Source organism: Octodon degus, unplaced genomic scaffold, assembly GCF_000260255.1.
Source record: "Octodon degus isolate 3935 unplaced genomic scaffold, OctDeg1.0 scaffold00164, whole genome shotgun sequence".
In the NCBI taxonomy this organism is placed as follows: domain Eukaryota; kingdom Metazoa; phylum Chordata; class Mammalia; order Rodentia; family Octodontidae; genus Octodon; species Octodon degus.
The window spans coordinates 3,030,617-3,052,981 of record NW_004524740.1 but is presented as its reverse complement, the minus strand read 5'-3'; the positions used below and the strand labels follow the sequence as shown (position 1 = coordinate 3,052,981).

General features: G+C 40.6%; 1 protein-coding gene across 1 annotated transcript in view; it reads left to right on the top strand.

The window, feature by feature from the left end:
- Positions 1–4,235: 4,235 nt before the first annotated feature.
- Appbp2 (amyloid beta precursor protein binding protein 2) overlaps positions 4,236–22,365 on the top strand; it is a 90,374-nt gene continuing 72,244 nt past the window's right edge. The window contains exon 1 of the mRNA XM_004643017.2: positions 4,236–4,658. Within this exon, the coding sequence (XP_004643074.1) occupies positions 4,521–4,658 (138 nt within the window). The 5' untranslated portion in view covers positions 4,236–4,520. The remainder of the gene's footprint in view (positions 4,659–22,365) is intronic.

Here is a 22,365-nt window from a genome sequence, read left to right as displayed (position 1 = left end):
TTATCTGGGCAGATGTAGGGTGACTCAAATGTTGGAATTTTCTAGAGGCTCTTCACTCAAAACATCCGGTGCTGGGGTGGGATGACTCTTAAACTGTTGATTAGAATGTTTACCAGTCTTCCACATGACAGGATTTTTCAGTGTACAGCGACCTTAGTACAGTTTATTTTTCACATAGTGCCTTGCGGATAGATCCTAGGGTTAGTCTTCCAGAGAACAAGGTACACTCTGTGTGGCCTTTTCTGAACTGGGCTCAGCAGTGTCACTTCTGCTATATTCCACTGGTCAAAAGTCACAATTCAGGGGCTGGAGAGATGGCTCAGTGGTCTAGGGCGCCTACTTGAAACAAGCTTGGCAAAGCATAGGGACCGCGGTTCGATCCCCCAGCACCGCATGCCAGCCAGCCCCGCCCTCTGGTGGGCTGGGCTGGCCACACACACACAATAAATTTAAAAAATGTAATAAATAAAAATAAATAAATAATTTTTAAAAAAAAGTCACAATTCAGCCCTATTCTACCTCTTCCTTCTCCTCTTCCTCCTTTCTTCTTCTTTATAAATTTTGACACAGGATCTTGCTAAATTGCTAGGTTGCCCAGGTGGAGCAAAAATTTGTGATCTTCCTGCCTCAGGATCCTACTGTCTCAGACTCTAGGGTGTTGGGATTATGGGTGTGTACCACCATGTCTGAATTTTATTTTTTCTTTTCTTTAAGCTGGTCTTGAAATCTTGTACTCAACTGATCCTTTGGGGTCAACCTCTGGAGTAACTGGTAATGGAGTACAGGCCACTGATAGGTTTTTTTTTTTCTTTTTTAGGAGCCTGGTGCAGCAGAGAAACGGGCAAAAGGAAAAAGGGAAAGGGGCTTTGTGTGGGGAAGATAAGGAATTCTTTGGATTGGAACAAAGGGAAGCTGAGGCTTTTATGGCCTTTTGTCAGGGGTGGAGGTCTTTCCTGAGGCAAGAGGAAAGGTGAAAGAAAGTGGTATCCTGGGCTAAATTGGAGAAGGGGTGGTGGTCTTGCTTGGGAAGATGCCCTTTGTTTTAAGGGCATCAGCCATATTAGATGACCACCATGATTTCAGCAATTCATACTAGGGCCAGAACATATCAGCCACCATGCCTGGCTTGTCATCTTTCTGACCCATGTCTGATTTTTTATAATTCTCTGCTATCTTCAACATAAAGTCCGGAGGCCTGGATAATAGCCCAGTAGAATAAGCGCTTGACTGGCAAGCGCAAGGTCCTGAGTTCAATCCCGGGTAGCCCCCCTGCCACCCCCCTAACACAGGAAAAAAAAAAAAAGGATAAAGTCCAGTGCCATTAGCATCTCATACAAGTGTCTTTTTTATTTGGCCCTAACCACTTGAAACTCACACTGTATGCTATAGTCCAAAATATAACCACCAGCAGAGCATAGTTCTTGAGGTTAAACCCTACTTTCAAAGGCCTAATTAATTTCTTGGAATGCAAAAGAGGACTTTTTAAAACTGGGGACAGTCCTCAACAAAAATGTCCTAGTTCCCAATGTTTTCTGTATTCAGCTAAGTTTTTTTTTTTCCTTCTGGTGGTGCTGTAGACTGAACTCGGGGATGCTTTACATCTGCCCTTTTATTTTTAGTCAGTCTGACTAACTTGCCCTACTGGCCTTAGGTTTGAGATCCTCCTGCCCCAGCATCCTGAGCTGCTAGGATTATAGGCATGCTCCATCACAGCTAGCTCAGCCACTTCTTAAGGGTGTAGTGTACATTGGACTCTAATTCAGGAGCCAGGGGGCCTGGCCCTACCTCAGTCCTTTAAGTGGCTGCTTCCACAATGCTGTCAGCCTCAGGTTGCTGGAGTTCGAACCTCACACCTCTCCCTCTGGCCAAAAGTGCCCTGAAGGCATTCGAGGAACCAAAAAAAAAAAAAAAACAAAAACAAAAAAAACCTTATTCCTAATTCAGGAGCCAATGTTCTCCTTTTACCCTGGACTTTCTGTATAGACATCAGTCCAATGGTACTGACTCCTTTAAGCCCCATGGTAAATTGTTTCTCAAGAGGCCTTATGCTTATCCTTTGGGGCAGTCTGCCTCCTATTAGCCAACACCTCTGAGTCTATCTCATTCATTCAGCCTCAAACTAGCGAAGCTGGGGCCGGGCAGATAGCTCAGTAGAATAAATGCTTCTCTGGCAAGCACAAGGGCCTGAGTTCAATCCCTGGTTCCGGAAAAAAAAAAAAAAAAAAAACCAACTAGTGAAGCAGGGAGCAATACTCCCTTCTTTCACCTGGTCTCCTGTGTCTAGATCTAGTTTTATTTTTTTTAATTTGTTTTATTTATTTATTTTTTAGATCTAGTTTTAAATATTTTTTTGTTTATGGTGCTGAAGATTGAACCTAGGGCCTTGAACATGTTAAGGCAAACACTTTTACCACTGAACTACATCCTTGCCTCATCTTTAATGTCTAGTTGTGTGATTATCATCTAAGATCACATAAGAGTATGTGAACCTGACACAATTTCACCTGTTTATAGCCCTGGAATTGAGGTCCTGATTCTTCAAACATGTCTGAAAATATCCATATTTACATTTAGGGGATTCACAGAGGCCTGTGAAGAGTGTAAGTATGGTTTCTGCATAAAACACAGAGGCCCATTTAAAACTCCTATAATTTTCACTGGACATAGTGGCATATGCCTATGACTCCAGCACTTGGGAGACTGACACAGGATCGAAGGAAGTTGAAGGCCAGCCTTGGTAAAAGAGTGAGTTGAAGGCCAGTCTAAATGCCAAAAACAAAACAAAAAATTCTGAATTTCAGGTAAACCATGAATAATTTTTTTTATGATACTTGATATCATATCCAGAGGTGCTCTACCACTGTGTACAGGTGACCAACTATAATTCTATCAGTCAGGGCAATTTAATAAGATCTCATCTCAAAGTAAAAAATAAAATAGCCTAGGGATGTACTCAGTAATAGAACACCCTTGAGCTTGATCCCCAGTACTGCACAAATAAGTAAACAAACTGTTGTTTATCTGAAATTTAAAACTAGCCATCTGTATTTTTTCATGCTAAATCCAGCAACCCCATCTCTAGGCCAACCACAACTTTTCTAGGTTTATGGCTTGCACAGTAAGAACTGGTGAAGACAAAGTGGTTTTTTTTTTTTTTTCTTTTTTTTTTTTTTAAAGAGTTGTTCAATCAATTAACAATGAAATACCAGGACAAAGGATAAACTGAAAGAACTCTTTCAATTCCTTTACCACTAAATATATCAGGATATTGTTGTCATCTTGGAGATCTACATTGTAATTGACTGACTATGGGACTGACACATCACCAACAATTATGGCTGAAATTTCCTTGTTAAATTCCTAGAACAGAAGAATGTGTGCGTAATACCTGCTTTAGGGAGGCTGTGAGTTTGCCAGTCTGGGTGGGCTTCCAAGTGAGCTCAAGGCCAGCCTGAACTGCATAGTGAGACCCTGTTCGAAAAGAAGGAAAGGAAAAAAGAAATGTTGCACCAAATTCTTGAGAACATACTTATAAAATTAAGTTATGTAAGTAACAGATGTTCAGACTGAGGAAAGGAAGAGTTGAAGTACGGTACTCCCTGCTATTCCACAAACCCTTGAAGCCGTGGGAGAAAACAAAAATCTTTATTTTTTACTGTTAACAGTCCCCAAAAAGTCACCAGTTAAACATTTTTAATGTTATCCCTACAGTGCCTGTAATCAGGCTAACTTCTTACCAAATTTCTTTTTACAGCCTATTTTTTTATTGTGTAAATTTTATCTGCCTCAAAAAAAATCAGGATAAAAAGTTGCAACAGTACAGAGGAAAAGCCAATTTCCCTTCCATCGCGCCCCCACTTCCTGGACTGCGGGTTCTCTTCTTGGGTTGGTGGCCCGAGTCTACGACAGGATTCCCAGTTACCCGAAAGTCCTGACTGCACTTTCCAGCATGTGGATAAACTGCACTTCGGCAGGGAAGGATCCAAAGTTTTACCTGAAGCTCAATAGTGGTTGTGAAATCCCACCGCAGGACCTACAGAAGGCCTCGAGTGACCAGAGACGAGGGCCAAAACCTGTAATAACGCCACATGGGTCGCGGGGTCCTCGCCAACGACCCGAGGGGTAGGAGGAGGAACGGGGGCTCTTCCTTCCCAAGTTTTCCGCCTGCCGCATTCCTTCTCTCCAACGCGGCGGCGTGCGCTGACGTCATGACGCACACACACGCAGCCCCACCCCTGCAGAGCTTGGTGCTGGGACGGAACCTGGGTTCCTCTCTAACCCGGAATGTGAGGCTTCGGCTCGGTTGTCCGCTACTCGCTGTCCTCCTCTAGAGCCAGGTTTGCATCCGCTGTCCCCGGTGTAGTCCCTGAAAAGCCAGGGCAGCCGTGCCCTCTGCCGTGGACCCGCGTGGCTGCCGCTGCCCCTCCGAATCCTCCGGGGCCGCAGAGGAGTTCGCTACGGAGGGAGGTGGGGGCCTTCGGGAGGCGGCGGAGGAGGAGGCGGAGGAGGAGGGAAGGAAGATGGCGGCCGTGGAGCTAGAGTGGATCCCAGAGACTCTCTACAACACCGCCATCTCCGCTGTCGTGGACAATTACATCCGCTCCCGCCGAGACATCCGCTCCTTGCCCGAGAACATCCAGTTCGATGTTTACTACAAGGTACGGACCGTGGCCTGCTCGCCGATCTCCTCCTGCCGCAGCCCCTGGGGCCGCACCCCCTTCCACGTCTGCGAACCCCGCGTTTAACCCCTCGCCCTCGTAGCAGGATCGCCTTCGAGATGTCTGGCGTGGGGTCCGCCTTACCAGTACAGCACCACCAGGTTGCCACATCCTCTGGCTCCCAAGCTTGGGGCCTGATCGTCCTGCTAATCAGTCTTGCTCTTTTTGATGTTCATTTCTGCAGTGGCCCCCTTGGCTAGGCCTTTTGCGTTTACTTCCTCTATTGCGTCCCTGTCCCACCCGGTCTGTCCCTCCTATATCTTTGGGATATTTACGTCCTCTCCTCCCAATTAAGTGTCAGCATCAGCTGGACTTTTTGCTGTCCCACCCCACCCCACCCCACCCCCACCCCTTCCTACTTTCTCTTTTCGTTGCCCCCTTACCCTGTTTACCCTGGGTTTGTTGTTGTTGTTATTGTTTTAATAGATGAACTTTGTTTCCTTCCCTTTCTGTTCTCAGTCGGGAGTTAAGAATCATTGGAAATGGTCTGTGTGCTTTATTAGCAAATCTTTAGAGCTTAGTGGATTTTATTTTTGTATTTATTTTTTACTGGTTGTTTACATTGGGTGTTTACATTTGGTGTTGAATTGGGGATTTTATTAATATGAGAATGTTGACCCACTCCTTGAAGAGGAAGAGGTGACATTTCCTGAAAGAAAAAAACTACTTTTGAAATTTAAATCACGTCCATGTATTTGAAAGTTGCAATCTTGCGGCATTCCTAAATCGCTCCCCCTCAAAAATCTGAACAAAATGTCTTCAAGTCACTCTCCATGGACTTTCAAGGGTAAGTGACCTTAGATAGGGACAATTTTTGCAGTGTTCTTGAGAGGGAGGAGAACTTCACAGCACTAAACTCAGCCTCCCTTTTTCTCTTCCCCCCACATTTGGACGTGAATAATGCATTTATTTTTCAGACCTTTTTGCCTCAAACCGAGTAGATAACTACTCTCCAGTAGCCACCCTTGCAAAGTGTGACCCGGGGTAGGACTTACTATCTTTTAGAACTTAAATATTTCCTCTTGATTTACAAGTTGGCTGGAACAGTATAAACTGATATTTAACGTATGTGTATATTTGAATATATATGCGGTCTTTACGGCAGTTGTTTTATTGAGAAGATTGCTTGCTTTCTCCACCCTCAGAAGAGCTTCAGAATTAGCAGCTGGCATACTGCATTCAATTAAATCCAGCTGCTTTGCACCAATTCTAACAGTTACAATATTTTTCCTCTACAAATTTGGAGAAGATTCTTTTTGGCTATGCACATTATTATGATGATTCCTGGATTTGGAGACAAACTTCTCTCTGTTCCAAATCCCCAGGATACATAGAGTTACTTTTGTGTATAGGTAGAAAACTTTGCGTATTTAAAGCAAATTAGATTTGTTTTTTTCACTCTGGGAAACTGCAGTGTTGTGTGTGCTATCTCTTCTCTTTTATTAAATCGTGTGTAATCAGATACACTTTTTAGAGGACATCTCTGGGAATTTAACCTGTCACAGTACTTTTACTACTTGAATTCCCTCAAAATATTTGGGTATCTTCTCGTAACTTTCACTTCTATTTGAAGCTTTTCCTTTGAAGATTATTATTAGCGAGTATGGTGTTTTTGTCTCGTGTCCTGCCTCACAGCTCACAATATTAATATTTCTTCATTTTGTTAAATTTTTACTTGGTAATAGATCTATACTTACTGTGTACTTGGCACTGTGCTTAGATGAAGAAAAGGTATTTGTGTTAAGTGTTTTTACCAAGGTTGTCCTGTGTAAGCCTTGTAGTTAAACTGTGGAGTATAGCCCTGTTGTATAGGTAAAAATGCTAAGTAATGTGGTCAAGGTTTCAAGTCTTGTGTTTAGTTCCTGGATACCTTGGGTTTTTTGCTTAGAATGATTTCATATCTTGAGATAACAGGTTTTTTTTTAAGTAATAGATAGATTGAATTATTTACTAAGGCAGGATCTCACTATTAGTGCTGGCTGGTATTGAACTCATGTATAGCTCAGGCTGGTCTTGAGGTCCCAACGATCCTCCTGCCTCAGCCTCCTGGGTGCTGGGATTACAGGTGTGTGCCATCACACCCAGCTCTGTGAGGGTGTGTGTGTGTGTGTGTGTGTGTGTGTTGGTAGATTATTTTAATGAAAGACATTGTACCACTATTTTTTTTATTAGCACCTGTAGTAGATAAGAGTGAAAATCAATCTGTTGTTAATGCTGTAGCAAGGAAAATGTAAACACTACACCAGCACATAAAAATCAGATGTATTTTGGCTAGGCAAGGTGGTACCCACATGCAGTACCAGCTAATCCTGAGTGTGAGGTAGAAGATCACAAGTTCAAACCCAGTCTGGACAATTTAGTAAGACACTGAAAAAATAAATAAATAAAGAAGACCTAAGGTATAGGAGTGTAGGAACGCCCAGGGCTCAATCCCCACTACTACAAAAAAAGTGCCCTTTTTAAGCACTTTGATTCCACACAGCAGTTTAATTAATTGCCCAACCTTCGAAAATTTGGGGGGCACACTTTTTTTATAGTTTCTAGTTTTCTCCACTATAGAGCCAAGGAGAAACTCATAATCAGCTCTTTTCTACAGTCCTACCTTCCATCATTAGGCATAGTTGTAGACCAAAGTGTAGTATTTATGGAATCCAAAATCTCCCCATTCTTCTTGACTGATATGATTCGGAGTCACCGTTGGTTTTGGTTAGTAGCTTCAGCTGAAGGCACAGTCGTACGTAAAGTGCTGCAAGGGAAGGCTGTGGAACGAATTGGAGATGGAGGAGTACGATTGTTGACTGTTGCCTAAGAAGGGTGAGAGGAGTAGGTTAAATCGAAAGAGCAAAGTATGAAATGATTTTTTCCCTTAAAGAATGGAAACCAGGCTGGGCATGGTGGCACATGTCTGTAATCCCAGCACGTCAGAGACTGAGACAGGAGGATTGCTTCAAGTTTAAGGCCAGCATAGGCTATGTAGTGAGTTTATAACCATCCTGAGCTACATAGTGAGACTGTGTCTCAAATAAACAAAAGAATGGAAGCCATTAGAATATATTTAGCGGAATAGGTGAAATCAAAACAGAGTGGGAGGTTAAATGTGCCTGTTCAGCAGGAAATAAGTTACAAAGCACAGTCCCTGAGCAGAAAAGTCCCTTTTTGATCTTGTCCTCCTTCACCATGTATACATTAAGGTACATATCTGTCTTAAGGTGGAAGTAGGGGAAGAACACTGTCTCTGAGATGGGCAGGAAACCTAAGTTAGCCATTCAGGTAATTTGCAAAGACTGGTTGTCTCCATTTAGGAGGTGAAATCATCTGAGGGTAGGTGGAAGAAAGGTGGCTCTTGTGTGGGAAGAATACTTGGAGTTGGAAATGGCTACTGAAGGTATGGGGAGGGGCACTGAGGAAGAAATACGTAAAAGAATTGACAGGCAGAAGCCCGATGGTTCACTAGTAATCAACACCCTACCAAATGGTGACTTTGCTTCTGAATATTTTTTTCTCCAAGGACCTGTACCATTTTAGATAAGGTGAATTGAAAGAGTCGTTCAACTGGATACATAGCAGAAGGAAATACATTGAGAAGTTCCTTAAAGAATAAGGTTTATATGATCTTTTTTAATTTTAACTGCTAGTCTACTTTGTGTTGTTCAAAACAGAAAGTATGAATACAGTTACATTTTGACTACGGGAAGGTATTTTGTGTTTTAGCAATATAATCTTTTTGTTTTCTCTGTCTTTTTTTAAGACAGGGCCTCGCTATGTTCCTTAAACTGGCCTTGAACTGAGTTCAAGTCCCAGAGTAGCAGGGATGTACTGACAGCCATGACCATGGTTGGCAAATTGTCTTTGGCTTGATTTAAGGTTTGTTGTTGGTATTGTTTTAATTGCATGTCCAATGCTGAAATTCCTACTAATAAATGCTTGACTTAAGATTAGAGTTTTTCAGTGATCTGAGTGCCTGCCTGGCCGGCGCAAGGATCCAGGTTCAATCCCCAGTTCTGCATGCTGTGTCGTCCCTGCCCCGGATGCACCGTGCCAGTGTGGTGGTGCATGTTTGTAATCCCAGCACTGAGGAGGTTGTGACAGGAGGATCACTATGAGTTTCGAGCTGTGTAGCAAGCCCTGTACCAAATAAATACATAAATAAAAGATTTTTTTAAATTAAAAGATTAGAGTTTTTTCTTTTTTTGTAGAAATATGTGTTGTATATCTAACTATACATAGCCTCCACCAATACTCTGATACTCTTTTAAGATTTGTTGGTAATAAATTGGAAAAAACTTTGTAACACAGTATTTGACGACCAAAGAGTTAATATTCTTTTCATATAGAGAGCTTCGTAAGATGAGATCTCAAACTTAATGGGAAGGGATTCACAAGAACATAGCCACTGATACCATTGTCTGCATGGGAAAGTAGAATGTTAGCAACATATCCAGCAATGTCAGTTTAAGCTGTAAAGTTGCCACAATTGGAATTAGACTCACAGAATTTTACTTGTATAGGAAGTTGATTAATTATTAAACTCATGTAAAGGAATTAATTACCTGAGGAAAATGTACCAAGAAAAATTTAAAGCACAATGCTTAGGAGAGATGTCCATTTCAAGATAGGTTTAAGACTGAGGCAGGAGGATGGCAAATTTGAGTCCAGTTTAGGTAACCTTGTGACCTAAAGGAAACTGTCTCAAAATAAAAAGTGCTGGGGAACTAGGTCATTGTAAAGGCCCTGGCTTCAGTCCCCAGTACTGACCCCAGAAAAGGAAAGCCAACTGTCAGAAGATATGACATACTAAAAGAGTGGATCATTGACACAAGTGCAACAAAAGGAACTAGATTTATCAACCATAGTGTGATCCAGAAAGAAACCAAAGCATATTTAAGAATTCACTATGTGGTAAAAGTATAAGACAGTATTATATTTTATATCAGTTGGGAAATTTTAGCAAATACATGGTTATTTGGTCTTTTTTTGTTTTGTTTTTGTTTTGTTTGGCACAGCGTATGGTACCAGGGATCAAACCTGGGTCTTTGAGCTTGCCAGTTAGGCGCCTAGAAGGCTGAGCTATCTCCCCAGCCCCAGTTATTTGGTCTTAATTGGGGAAACAAACCACTATACCACAATATATGCCAAAATGAATTTCGCATGAATTAAAGATTTAAATGGTTACTGAGATCCTGAAAGCATTAGAATGAATTAAAGTATTGGGTCAGTATGTCCCAGTGGGAAATGACTGAAATTTTTTAAAAGAAATTATTCTTAGATCAGGTACAGTGTTGTACGCATAATCCCCGGGTTTGGGAGGCTAGAGCAGCAGTTTAATCAGACCCTGTCTCAAATTAAGGGTGGGGTTGTAGCTCAGTGCAAGGACCTCCAAAATGAACAAAATGTAACTTATAAATCACAGTATAAAAATACAATTAGCAATTAGTGGTGCTCACAAGGCTTACAAATTATAAAAATACTTGGAGGTGAAAACCTCTGTGACTTATCTTGCCAATGCTGTAATGCTATCAACACTGTAATGTATCTTGGCATGGAGAAAGCTCTTCTAAGTATGAAACAAAAAGCCTGGAGGAAAAAGGAAGCTAATACTTTTAAGTACATTAAAATAGAAGAAAATTAAACAGCTAATAAAAAGACTGCAAATGTTATTTGACTGATAAAAGGCAAGTGTCCTAGCCAGGTGTGGCAGCGAAAAGCACTTGGGAAGCTGAGGCAGGAGGATTGCTGTGATCCTAATATGCCAGTTTATCAAGGTTCCTTTACATTTAGCTGATTTTGTATCCCTGTTTAATTAATCCTAGTTGGCACAATGAAAATGCATTTTAAAGAAACTTTTAATCCAGACTTGGTGCTATATACTGTGATTAAACAGGATCATGAATGTCTGTTCATCAAAAGATAGCAGGAGTGAAAATCCAAGTTACAGAATGGGAGACAATATTTGAAGTAAATTATCTGATTGAGGACCCATCCTGCATCTGAAGAACTACAAATTAACAGCAAAGAAAAAAAATTTTTTTTCATGGTTAAAGAATTTTAATAGGGTGGGCAAGGTAGCTCGGTGGTCTAAAGTGCCTGCTTAGGCAAGTTTAGGCAAGTGCAGGAACTGAGTGAGACTGGATCCCTGGCACCACATGCCACACCAATCCCGCCCCCAGGGAGGGCTGAGCCAGACACACACACACACACACACACACACACACACACACACACACAATTTTAATAGGTATCTAAAAAGAGTAGAGTCCAAACACTTGGAAAATAACTCAAGCTCATTTTATCTCGAGGAAATACTTCTTCACTGTAGAGCCATTGGATTGTCTACATGAAAAGGAAAATAGTGGTACAAGCATAATGGGACAATGGAAACTTGCACTATACAAAGTTAATGGAAGTGTAAATTGATAGTTCTTGTTTGGAAAATGATCATTACTTAGTAAAACTGAGTAAAATATCTCTTTGTCTGTCTGTCCATCTGTCTGTCTGTGCACAATCTGCCCCAAAAAGGCATATACTCTTGTAGAAAAGAAAAACTAGTGTAAGTATTTTAATTTAATACACAAGTTCCCTTTGGCCTGTATAATTATGAGAGATGCTCAGAGAGGTGGCCATTAGCTTCAGGCATTTGTTAGTACAGTCAACTACTGCTGGGCTAACCTTGGTCACTGAGATTGCTGCACGTGCATTTTCAGTTACTTCTAAGGGGCAGCAGTGTAATGTTTTGTTTTTCCTCCTCCTCCTTCAGTATATGACAGCCTTGAGGATCCCCCACATGAGGATAACACCATCTGTTGATAAACATTGTATTATTTTTCTTTTTTGAGGTGTGTATACTTTTTTTTTGGTGCACACACTCTGTCCCCCTCTGTCTCTCTCTGTCCCTGTCTGTATCTGTCTACCCCACCCCTCTTCCTGTATATATCCTGAAACCCAGAATTCTACTTTTAAGGTATTTTTATAGCATTATTCATAATATTGAAAAAGTGGAAATTTCTAAACATCATCGATAGAATTAGTAAATTGTGTAGTGATAGAGTGGAATGTTACACAATGAAAATAAGCGAATGAAGACTGATGGCACAATGTGAATTGATTTTACAAATAATAAAATAAACCTGTCACAGTACAGTCATCATTCCTCCCCCTTATTTAAGGTTTTTACTTCCTGTGGTTTCAGTTACCTGTGATCAACCATGTTTGAAAGTACTAAACAAAATCCTCAAAACAAACTTTTTTTTTTTTTTTTTTTTTTGTCTTTTTGAGACAAAGTCTCACTGTGCAACTCAGGCTGGCCTGGAGCTTACTTTATAGCCCAGGCTGCTCTCAAACTTTCAAGGATCCTTCTACCTCAGCCTCCTGAGTGCTGGGATTACAGGCATGCGCCACCACAATTCTCAGATTCTAACTCCAGTACTGGTACTGTTCTGAGTAGTGTGATGAAGTCTCTCCATGTCCAGCCCGGTCTGTTAAATGTTGAGTCATTTTGTAGCCATCTGAGTTATCAGGTTGGCTATCAGTTGATCTTTCCTTCAGCTAACTGCAGCTCCCAAGCAAGATAGAGTAAGAGGTGGCTCCAGGGTGTTAACATGTGAGGAACAGATTAATTCCTAGTGTCAGGCAGTGTGGCAGAGCGTATGAGAAAAAGAAAGAGTGCCCCCGGACAGGGTTTGGTGCTGCCTGCAGCATCAGGCATCCGGTGGGGTCTTGTAACATCCCCTTTGGATAAGAGGGAACCTGTGTACATGCCAAGACTTACTTTCTTCACAGCACCTTTATGCCAAAAGAGGGACCTAACAGTTCTGTTTGTTAAGTAGTTAGGTTCAAGCAATTTAATAATTATGCCCTAACAATTTAAGTTCTGTTTAAAAATGCATGAAAATTAAAAAGAAAGATAGTATTACTTCTTTCTTAACAGTTACTAATGGGATGTTTGTGATAGTTGGCACAGTACATCTCAACTCCTGGAATGACATTGAACACCACCATCTTCAGTTCCTGAATATGAATTTCTTCATATTCGTATTTATGCAGTACTCTTTGAGGGGGGGAGTTGGTGCTGGGGATTGAACCCCAGCCTTTGTTTTGTTTTTGTTTTTTGAACCCAGGCCTTTTTTTGTTTTGTTTTTTTAATTTTACATTTATTTATTGTGTGTGTGTGTGTGTGTGTGTGTGGCCAGCTCAGCCCACCAGGGGGCGGGGCTGGCTGGCATGTGGTGCTGGGGGATTGAACCGCGGTCCCTGTGCTTTGTCAAGCTTGTTCCAAGTAGGTGCTTTAGACCACTGAGCCATCTCACCAGCCCCAGGCCTTTGTATTTAGCCATATCCTCAGTCCTTGTTTTAAGATAGGGTCTCATACTTGTGATCCTCCTGCCTTAGCTTTTGAGAGTGCTAGAATTATGAGAATTGCACATTATGGTACTTTTTATCACAGCAAGCGCTGAAAACAGCTTCATAAATATAAAATACTGACAGTGGAGTTGCAATATAGTACCAGTGGTACAGGGCTGGGGATATAGCTTAGAGGTACAGTGCCTGCCTGGAAGTACAAGATCTTGAATTTGATTCCAAGCGTCTGTCCCCTAAAAAGTAGCTATGCAATGTAATGCTGGTATTGAATATTATTTCTCTCAAATTCAAATAACCTGCAGTGTGCCGTGTTACATTGGTGCACGATTTGGAAATTGTGGGTTTATAATTATGCATAGAAGTGGTTTTTGTTAAATGAATTACTCTTTTTGGTGGGGAGGTAGGGTCTCACTATGTGTGGTAGCCTGGCCTAGAATTCATGGTGATCCTGCTGCCTCAGCCTCCCAGTGCTGGGATTACTGGCATGCGTTGGGCTGTATGTAAGTTTATTTATTTATTTTTCATTTTTGGCCAACACATTTAAGCTTTATATGAAGACAGGTAATAAAACCACACAAACATCTCTGGCTTGTGAGGATATCATATATTTCATTATTAAGCATACATCGTGAGGCAGTAGGTAAAACACTAGTAACGGCATATATTTTCAATAAGTGGATAAATTGCCTGAGACCCAAAAGGCTACGTTTGTTGGTAACGACATAATAAAAAGTATTTTATTATTTTTCTCATGTATGTAAGTTTGAAAGCAGACAAAATTTAGGCTCTTGAAATTAAAAATTATCCTTCGATTATAGTGACTATGTGGGTCTGTGGGAGGAGGCTGGTTCTGGGGTTGTGATAATACTCTTTCATGATCTGGATGCTGGTTACAGTATGTTTACTTTGTGAAAAATCTACCAAACTTTACATTTAAAATATGAATTGCATACTCTTTTTCTTTCATGTCTTCTTGAGACAAGGTCTCATTATGCAGGTCAGGCTGGCCTTGGCCTCACTTTGCAAACCAGGCTGATCTCGAACTTACAAATATCCTCCTGCCTCAGCTTCCTGAGTGCTGGGATTACAGGCATGTGCCACCATGCCCAGCCTCACAATACCATTTATTTTAAGTTTATTTATTTGTGTGTGTGTGTGTGTGTGTGTGTGTGGCCAGCTCAGCCCACCAGGGGGCGGGGCTGGCTGGCATGTGGTGCTGGGGGATTGAACCGCGGTCCCTGTGCTTTGTTAAGCTTGTTCTAAGTAGGTGCTTTAGACCACTGAGCCATCTCACCAGCCCTCACAATACCATTTAAAGAATTTTCTTGCAGTTGTTTATCAAAAGTGCAGAAAATTCTATTGAAGTTTGTTCAGTCTGCTCTTTATGATGGTAAAAATTAAAAACTATACTAATGAGGTAGAAATGAGATATGCTACTGCAGTTACGAGAATGAGAGTTCTAAGAATGCTGGAGTAGACATGCTAGAGAGCAGAGCAGATGCGGAAAGTAGTAGCAGACTGCAGTGTGTGTGTGTTTTCAGTTGGGGAATATATATTTCTGTGTAGGAATTTTTTAAAAAAATCTAGAAGAGTGCAGCAAAATTTTAATGGTGTTATAAAGAAGGATAAACTGGAGACTTTCATAGATAAGTAGGTGCAACTTGAGACCATACTCATAAGTGAACTAAACCAGATGCACATGTGTAAATGTGTTGTCTCTCTGGTGGGAGAATCTGAAAGAGTAAATAAGATCCAAAATGTGCAGTAGATATTGTAAAATGGGAAGAAATTCCCAAAGGAAAGAAAAACCAGGATGGGGGGGATGGAGAAACGAAGAGAAAAACAAAAAACGATAGTTAAATATTATACTACTGATTTTTCTTAGTTCATTGAAAGGAAAGGTTTGTGCTAATATTGTTTGCACAACTCAGTGCTGATAACTTGTACTCTGAGTAACTACTTTGTTAGCTTGTTTGTTGGTACCAGAGATTGAACTCAGGACCTTGTGCTTGCCAGGCAGGTGCTTATGCTGCTGAGCTATATCCCTGGCCCTGAGTAACTAATTTAAAGATAACAATACACAGTATATTAATTATCATTACCCTCCTATTATGTTGTTTTGAAATTTTGTGGGTTTTTTCTTAAAAAAATTAAAGGTATTTAGTGAAAGGACTAGGAGTACAGTGATTTTGTATGTACATCTTCTATGTATTTTTCTAATATTTAGATTTTTAAGGCCATTTATTCAGTACGCAGAATTATTTCAGTAAGCAGAAAAAAACTGCATCGAAAAATATTAAGATAAAAGTTTTTAAAATAAAACAACTTGAGGTTGGTGGTATAGCTCTGTGGCAGAGTGGTAGCCTAGCTTCACTGGGAATAAATGAGCGAGGTCCGTGGAACATGGGTGTACGAAAGGAGCAAAGCCTGAGTCGCCGGCAAACCCTCTGGAGACCAAGGGCCAGACTGCAACCCAGAACCCATGTATTTATCACTAAGAGCCAGCACTGCAATTAAACCTGAATACTGAGGCTTTAATTTTGAAAAAACCAACTCATACAGTAATACCTTTTGTATTAAAAGAAAAATACCATGCATGCCATAGTTTTGCCACCACTGGCCTAAATCCTGATAACTCTAAAAGGAACATTTTGTCGGTGTGAATGAATGAGAAATCCAAGTGTTTAAAGTGAAAAGTATTAGTATAGTCACTAGCTAGATAGATCAAGAAATATAGCAGGAAGCTCAGGTTCTCAAAATTAGGGAAAGGGAGGGCCAGAGAGATGGCTCAGTGGCACAAGCGCCTAGCTGGCAGGTGCAAGGTCCTGAGTTTAATCCCTGATACAAAAAAAAAAAAGAAAAAAGAAAAAAAAATAGAGAAAGGGAAAGTAACATGGATATGATGGAGAAAAATAGCTTGTCTAATGCTATGCGAATTAGTCTCAAATTATGTTTCAGGAACTTTTTTTCTTTTTTTAGGACAGGGTGTACAGGGTCTCACTGCGTAGATTGGACTCGTAGTGATCCTCCTGTTTACAGCCTTCCAGGTGCTGGGATCACAGGCGCGCACCGCCATACCTAGTCTCAATGACTCGGTGCACCCCAAGAGCGGGACCAGCATGGCAGGCCTGGGGATCAAACCCCTGACCCCAGCACCTGCTGAGCTATTTGGCTGGCCCTAGGAACATTTTTGTTTATTGAAATTTGTGAATAAAATTTTATTTATTGAAATTATGTTTCTAGGAAAACACAGATGCCTAAGAGAAAATTTCCAGATTGGAGCATAAGAAGTGAATTTTATGAAAGCTCTGTGATCTGTGTCTGTAATCCCAGCATTCTGAGATAGGAAGATAGAAAGTTTGAGCCCAACTTTGGCAATTTAGTGACTTCGTGAGACTTTCCATGTCAAAATAAGAAAGACTAGGGATATAGTTGAGTGGAAAGGCTCTGGGTTCAATTCACAGTTCCACAAAGTATCTTTTTTTTGGAGAGAGGGCGACCACACACTATGTAGTTTATGCCGGCCTTAAACTCACAACCTAGTATAGACTGGCTAATCTGCCTGCCTTGACTTCCTGAGTGCTGGGTTTACAAGTGTGTACCACCATCTGGGCTAGTCAGTTTGTTATGTATGTGAAGGTAGGACATATTTATTAAAATAAAATGTTAGCTTGTTTCTTAGAAGTAAAGAATATTGTAAAATCTTTTATTAAAAATAAACACAAAGAGCCAGGGATATAGCTCAGCAGCATGAATGCATGCCTGGCAAGTGCTAAGTATAGAGTTCAACCCCCAGTACCTCAAAAAATAAGAAAACTAAAAACATAAGCAAAAATAAAATGCAGTAGTGAACCCTGTTTGTCCAGCATCCAACAATTCTTGTCCAGTGTTAGTCTATTTTTCCACTGATTTTCCACTATTTTATATGTTTGGAAGCAAATCCAAATATAATTTCACCTATAGCTTTTTTTTTTTTTTTTTTTTTTTTTTTTTGTAGTAATGGGGATTAAACCAAGGGCCTTTGAACTGAGCTATATCCCCAACTTTTAAAAAATCTATTTTGAGATAGGGTCTTAGTAAGTCACTAAGGTGCCTGGACTGAGTTTGAACTTGGGTTCCTCCTGCTTCGGCCTCCTGCAGTTCTGTGGGGTCACAGTGTGCACCACTGTGCTGTGCCCAACTTCGTCTGTAAGTATCTTTTAAACTGCTGTACTTTCACAATGCCCAAAACTATAGTAACTTCTATAATGTTATTAAATATCCAATCATGGTTGAAATTTTCATCTCAGATATCAAATTTGTATTGTATATACTGTTTCAGTTACTTATGTCAGAATTTATACAAGTTCTACAGCTAGTGGTTAGTTGACCTTTTCCTCTATCCTCTCTGTCCTTGTTGGCCAGCCTTCCCTCCCTCCATCTCTTTCCCTCCTCCCTCCCTGTTTTCTTCCTCTCACTGTTTAACTCAGGCTAGCGTTAAACTCACAATTCTCCTGCCTCAGCCTCGTGGGTATTGGGGATGTACTCTTAAGTCTGTCTATAGGTTCACTTTACATCTCTGTTTTACTTTACATCTCTGTTGGAGGGGATTGGATTATGGGAATATTACAGTTGATTACATGTTAGGAGGTGGGGTGAAGTTGGAGGTGCTTTTGGTATGCAACTAATTAATTGAACTAGTTTCCTTTGTCCTGCAGTGTAGGTTTTACTGATGGGTGATAAAACATTTCATCTTTCCTTGCTTAACACCTGGGTATTTTGACACCAGCTTTTAATGCTGGTTCCTGTGGTTATTGTCTGTAAATCTGACTCACCCGTGACATGTGTGCTAGCCTTTTTGCTTTTCATGGGAGATTTTGTGCTGAGGTGGGAGTGTGCTGGACTACTTTGGGCAGATGCTCGGCTCTAGGTCCCATACAGAATATGCTCCCTCGGATCCTTCCTGGTTTGACTGCTCTAGGCTCAGACTATTCAGAGACAGAAACATTTTTTTCCTCCAGCTATTTTCAAGTTTGTATTTTCTTAATGTTTGGCAACTGTGGTGCTTCTCTGCCCTTGACTTTAAATCCCGCTGTGGACACAGAAGTTATTTTTCAGTCTTCTGCGTTTTCCTTTGCTGTTTACTCCCATTCTTCTGCAGAACTCAAGTGAAGTTCTTTCTTGGAGTGTGTATTTCTTTGGTATTTTTAAAGCTCTCTCACTACCTTCATTATTGATTTGTGAATGTTATTTCTATGATCTGATACATTTTAATGTATCCCTCCTTATTGACTCTGGAGCGCTCTGAGACTATTGTTACCACTATTTCTCCAAACCTAGCACAGGACCTTACGCAGATGCTTCTGATACTTGTCAAGTCAAAGTCAAGGCTGAGGATGTAACACAGTGGTAGAGCACATGCTGTGGTGACCACTCACAGCCTTTGCAGTGAGTTGCATTTCCAACCCTTTTTATTTTTTGAGACAAGTCTTGCTAAGTTGCTCCAGTTGGGCTCTTAATTTGTCATCCTCCTACTTCATTTACCATACCAAATGGATGGAATTTAAGGTGTATTCTACACCTAGCTCATAGTTGTAGTATTCTTGCCTTTGATATTTAAAAAAAAGCCAGCAAGATAGCTCAGTGGACTGAGTGCGTACTTTGGCAAGCACAGGGACCAGGGTTCAATCCCTGATCCCACATGCCGTGCCAGCCCCATCCCTGGGGCATGCTGAGCCAGTGATAGAGTCCAGGTGTGATGGCAAATGCCTGTAATCCCAGGACTGGGGAAGCTGAAAACAGGAGGATCACCATGAGTCTGATCTGTGTAGTGAGACCCTGTACCAAATACACAAATGGAAAAAAAAAAGAAAGAAAAAACCACAGAGACAGAGACATAATATAGTGAGCTCAAGAGTCTCATGTAATGAATGTGTCACAGTACTTGATAGACGATCACACATTTAAAGTATATAAAACACCCATTTTGTCTATAAATTCAAGCAGTTATATTCAGAATAAGTAAAAAAATAAGGTTGTTGTACTACTAGGTAATAGCATTATATTCTATAGTTTATGACATATGGCCACTTAGGAGGGTCAGGGGTATAGCTCAGTGGCACAGGACCTGCCTGGCAAAGGGGAGGTCGTGAGTTTATTCCCATTAGCAAAATAATAATAATAATAATAATAATAATAATAATAATAATAATAAAAAATCCTTCTCTTAAAGGTGTCTATATATTCTGGTTGGAGGAATAGTAAAAATTATATTTGAAATTGAAGTTTTTCCCTTAGTGTCAGATCAACCTTTGGGAAATTTCAATAAAAATAGAATAACAATATTGAACTAAACAATTCTTGCTTGGCTATTAAAAGCTCCTGAGTAGAGACTATCTTGAGTTTTTTGTTTTTCCTGAGGTACTGAGTAACATCCAGTGTTGATCTAGAAAACAGATGGTCAAAATATATGGTGACTCAACTTTAAAAGCTCATTACAGTGAATGGAAGACATGTTGCCTTAGATCTAGAATGACCTCCAGAAGCCTCTCGTGTTTAGAGGTGGGCTTTTGGAAGGGGATTAGGTATGGGGGTGTTACAGTTGATTTCACATTAGGAATGGGCGAGGTTGGAGGTGGGTCACTGAGTGTGACCCCTTGGGTGTACCTCCCTCCCAGCTTCTCCCTTCCTCCTGCCCTTGGCTGCTGTGGTGAGCAGCTTCCCGCTGCCAGGGCCTTTCACCGTGCCTGTCTTGCCTTGGAACCAGCCTGCCATGTGCTGAAAACATGAAGCAAAATAAGCCTTTCCTCCTTTGAGGTGTGAGTTGGACAGTTTGTCCTAGCAGTAACAAAATGACCAAGACAAAAGGTAAACATTTTGAGCCTGGCGTGGTGGTACATGCCTGTAATCCCTGAGGCAGAAGGATCACAGCGAGTTTGAGGCCAGTCTGGCTTGAAAGTTGAGCCCAGGGCCAGCCTGAGCTGCATAACACGACCTTGTCTCAAAATGACCCCCCTCCCCAAAGTAAACATTTTTAATCAGTTCAGGACATTAAGGCAGCCATGACAGCTCAAATAAAGATAACTCACAAAATAACTTCTGGAACTGCCTCAGAAAATGGCAAAAATGATGAGATAAGTGAGGGGGAGTATTTTGAGGGCAATTAAATGGCTTTTATTATAATTATACAATAATTAATTTTTGAAAATTGTTAACATTTACTATAATTTTTATCATGCCACATATATCTAATGCTGTGCACTTGATCACTTTGGTTACCTTGTGGAGTGTAGACAGCAATGGAGTGACATATTTACAAATGGCTGGTTAAGCAAGTGGATGGTTGTCTTGATGCTATTTGTGGAGGGAAAACTGTGTGTCATGGGGAAGTATGACAAGAGGGAATTTAGTTTGAGTCAAGAGAGGAAGTGATGTATTAGTGACATCATCTGAGTTACAGATTAACCAGCCAAAGAATCACAGAACTGATGCTTCATGTGGAGACAGCAGGATATTTGTACAACAAAAGTCATGCCCTATGAGGAAGCTTCGGTGGCAGAACAGCAGACAGGCCAAAAAGACCAGTGAGAGGTAGGGTTAGAAGGTTAGGCACATCCAGGTGACCTAGGAACTGTCAGAAGGTTAGGCACATCCAGGTGGCCTAGGAACTTGTAGGGTACACTGAAGATTTCATGCTGTGGCTGAGGGAATGGTGGTGCCATCGAGAAGGTTTTTGAAAGCAGTGGCCTGATACAGTGAACTGTTTAAAACGATCATCAGGCTACTATGCAGACAGTTGATTGGAGGGGAACAAGAATGATAATGAAGAGACTAATTCTACCAACATTTTATGGAAATCTAGGTGAAAGTGATGACAATAGAGGTGAAAAGTTTGAGGTGTAAATCCTACACCATGGTTGTGAACATTCTGTTGACTGTCATTTCAGCTTTGTGTACATATTCATGTATAACATAGTTACACAACATTTAAAACAAGTGAAATTATATTACTTAGACTTTTGGAGCACTTTTTCACTTTTCCTATATCATATTCAAACTTCCCCTGATAATAAGACTTTTCATTTTTGGAGTTTTTCACAAAATAATGACTGCTATGGAACAGTTCCAAGCATAAGTGAAATGCAAGCACTTCCTTGTGTGTGTCAGTTTACAAGTGTTAGTTTGCGTGGCTTTTCAAGTTTTTCTTAGACCATAATTTTGGACTAAATTTCCTTTATATTTTTTTCCTGAATCTTTGTGACTATTTGTTGTATGAAATTAAAGTAGATTACTTTGTAGGCTAATTTAATGTTAATACTAAGCTTTTCCCTCTTAGTTTGTGGTAGTTTTGAATTGACCTGGTTGGCCTGCGTGTTAATTCAGAATCCTCTGGCTTTAGGGAAGCCTTTCACTCCTGTCACTCTTCCCTAACAGTTCTCCAGATTTGGGGCTGTCTTGCATCAACCCATCAATAGTACCTTTTATGTTATTGCAAGATTTTTACTTTAGTTCCTGGAAATTTTGACTTCTAAAAATATCACCAAGCTACTACACCTTTTCTCAGACTTCTTTGTGTATAGGTGCTAATTCCTACACATGTAGGTTTATTAGTATATTAGTACTGCTAAAGTTTAAAACTTTGTTTATAGTATTTTATATTTATAAATATTTAAAAGAGTTTTTTTGAGAAAGGGTTTCACTATATTTCTGGCTGGTCTTTAAACTGCAGTGACCCTCCTGCCTCAGCCTCCAGAATGCTGGGATTATAGACTTCTACTACCAATCCTGGCCATTCTTAAATTTTTAAATAATTGCTTGGCTCTTGATTTTTGCCCATGATATTTTTCTTAGGTAGGGGAGCACTAAAGATGCAGCTCAGTGGTAGAGTACTTGACTCACCTGAGGCCCTGGCTTTAGACCCTAGCGTGCACATGAGCAAGCCTGCACACAGCCAGTGTTCCTAAGCAGCTTTTAATTTAATTGCTATGATGTAATTTTTTTATTTAAAATTTTAATGTTTGGAATATATTTTATCAAGTAGGCATCACTTGCCACTTTTTTTTTTTTTTTTTTAATGTATTTAGTACAGGGTCCACAGGATCTCACTACACAGATTGAATTTGTAGTGATCCTGTTTTTCAGCCTTCCAAGCACTGGAATTACAAGCATACGCCACCACATCCAGTCTCATTTGCTGTCTCAGCATGCCCCGGGGGCGAGTTGAGATAGAACCCCTGGCCCCTGTGGCCACTTTCTAAATGAACTCTATCAGTTGATTTTTTTTTTCTTTTCTCTCTCTCTCTCTCCCCCTCCT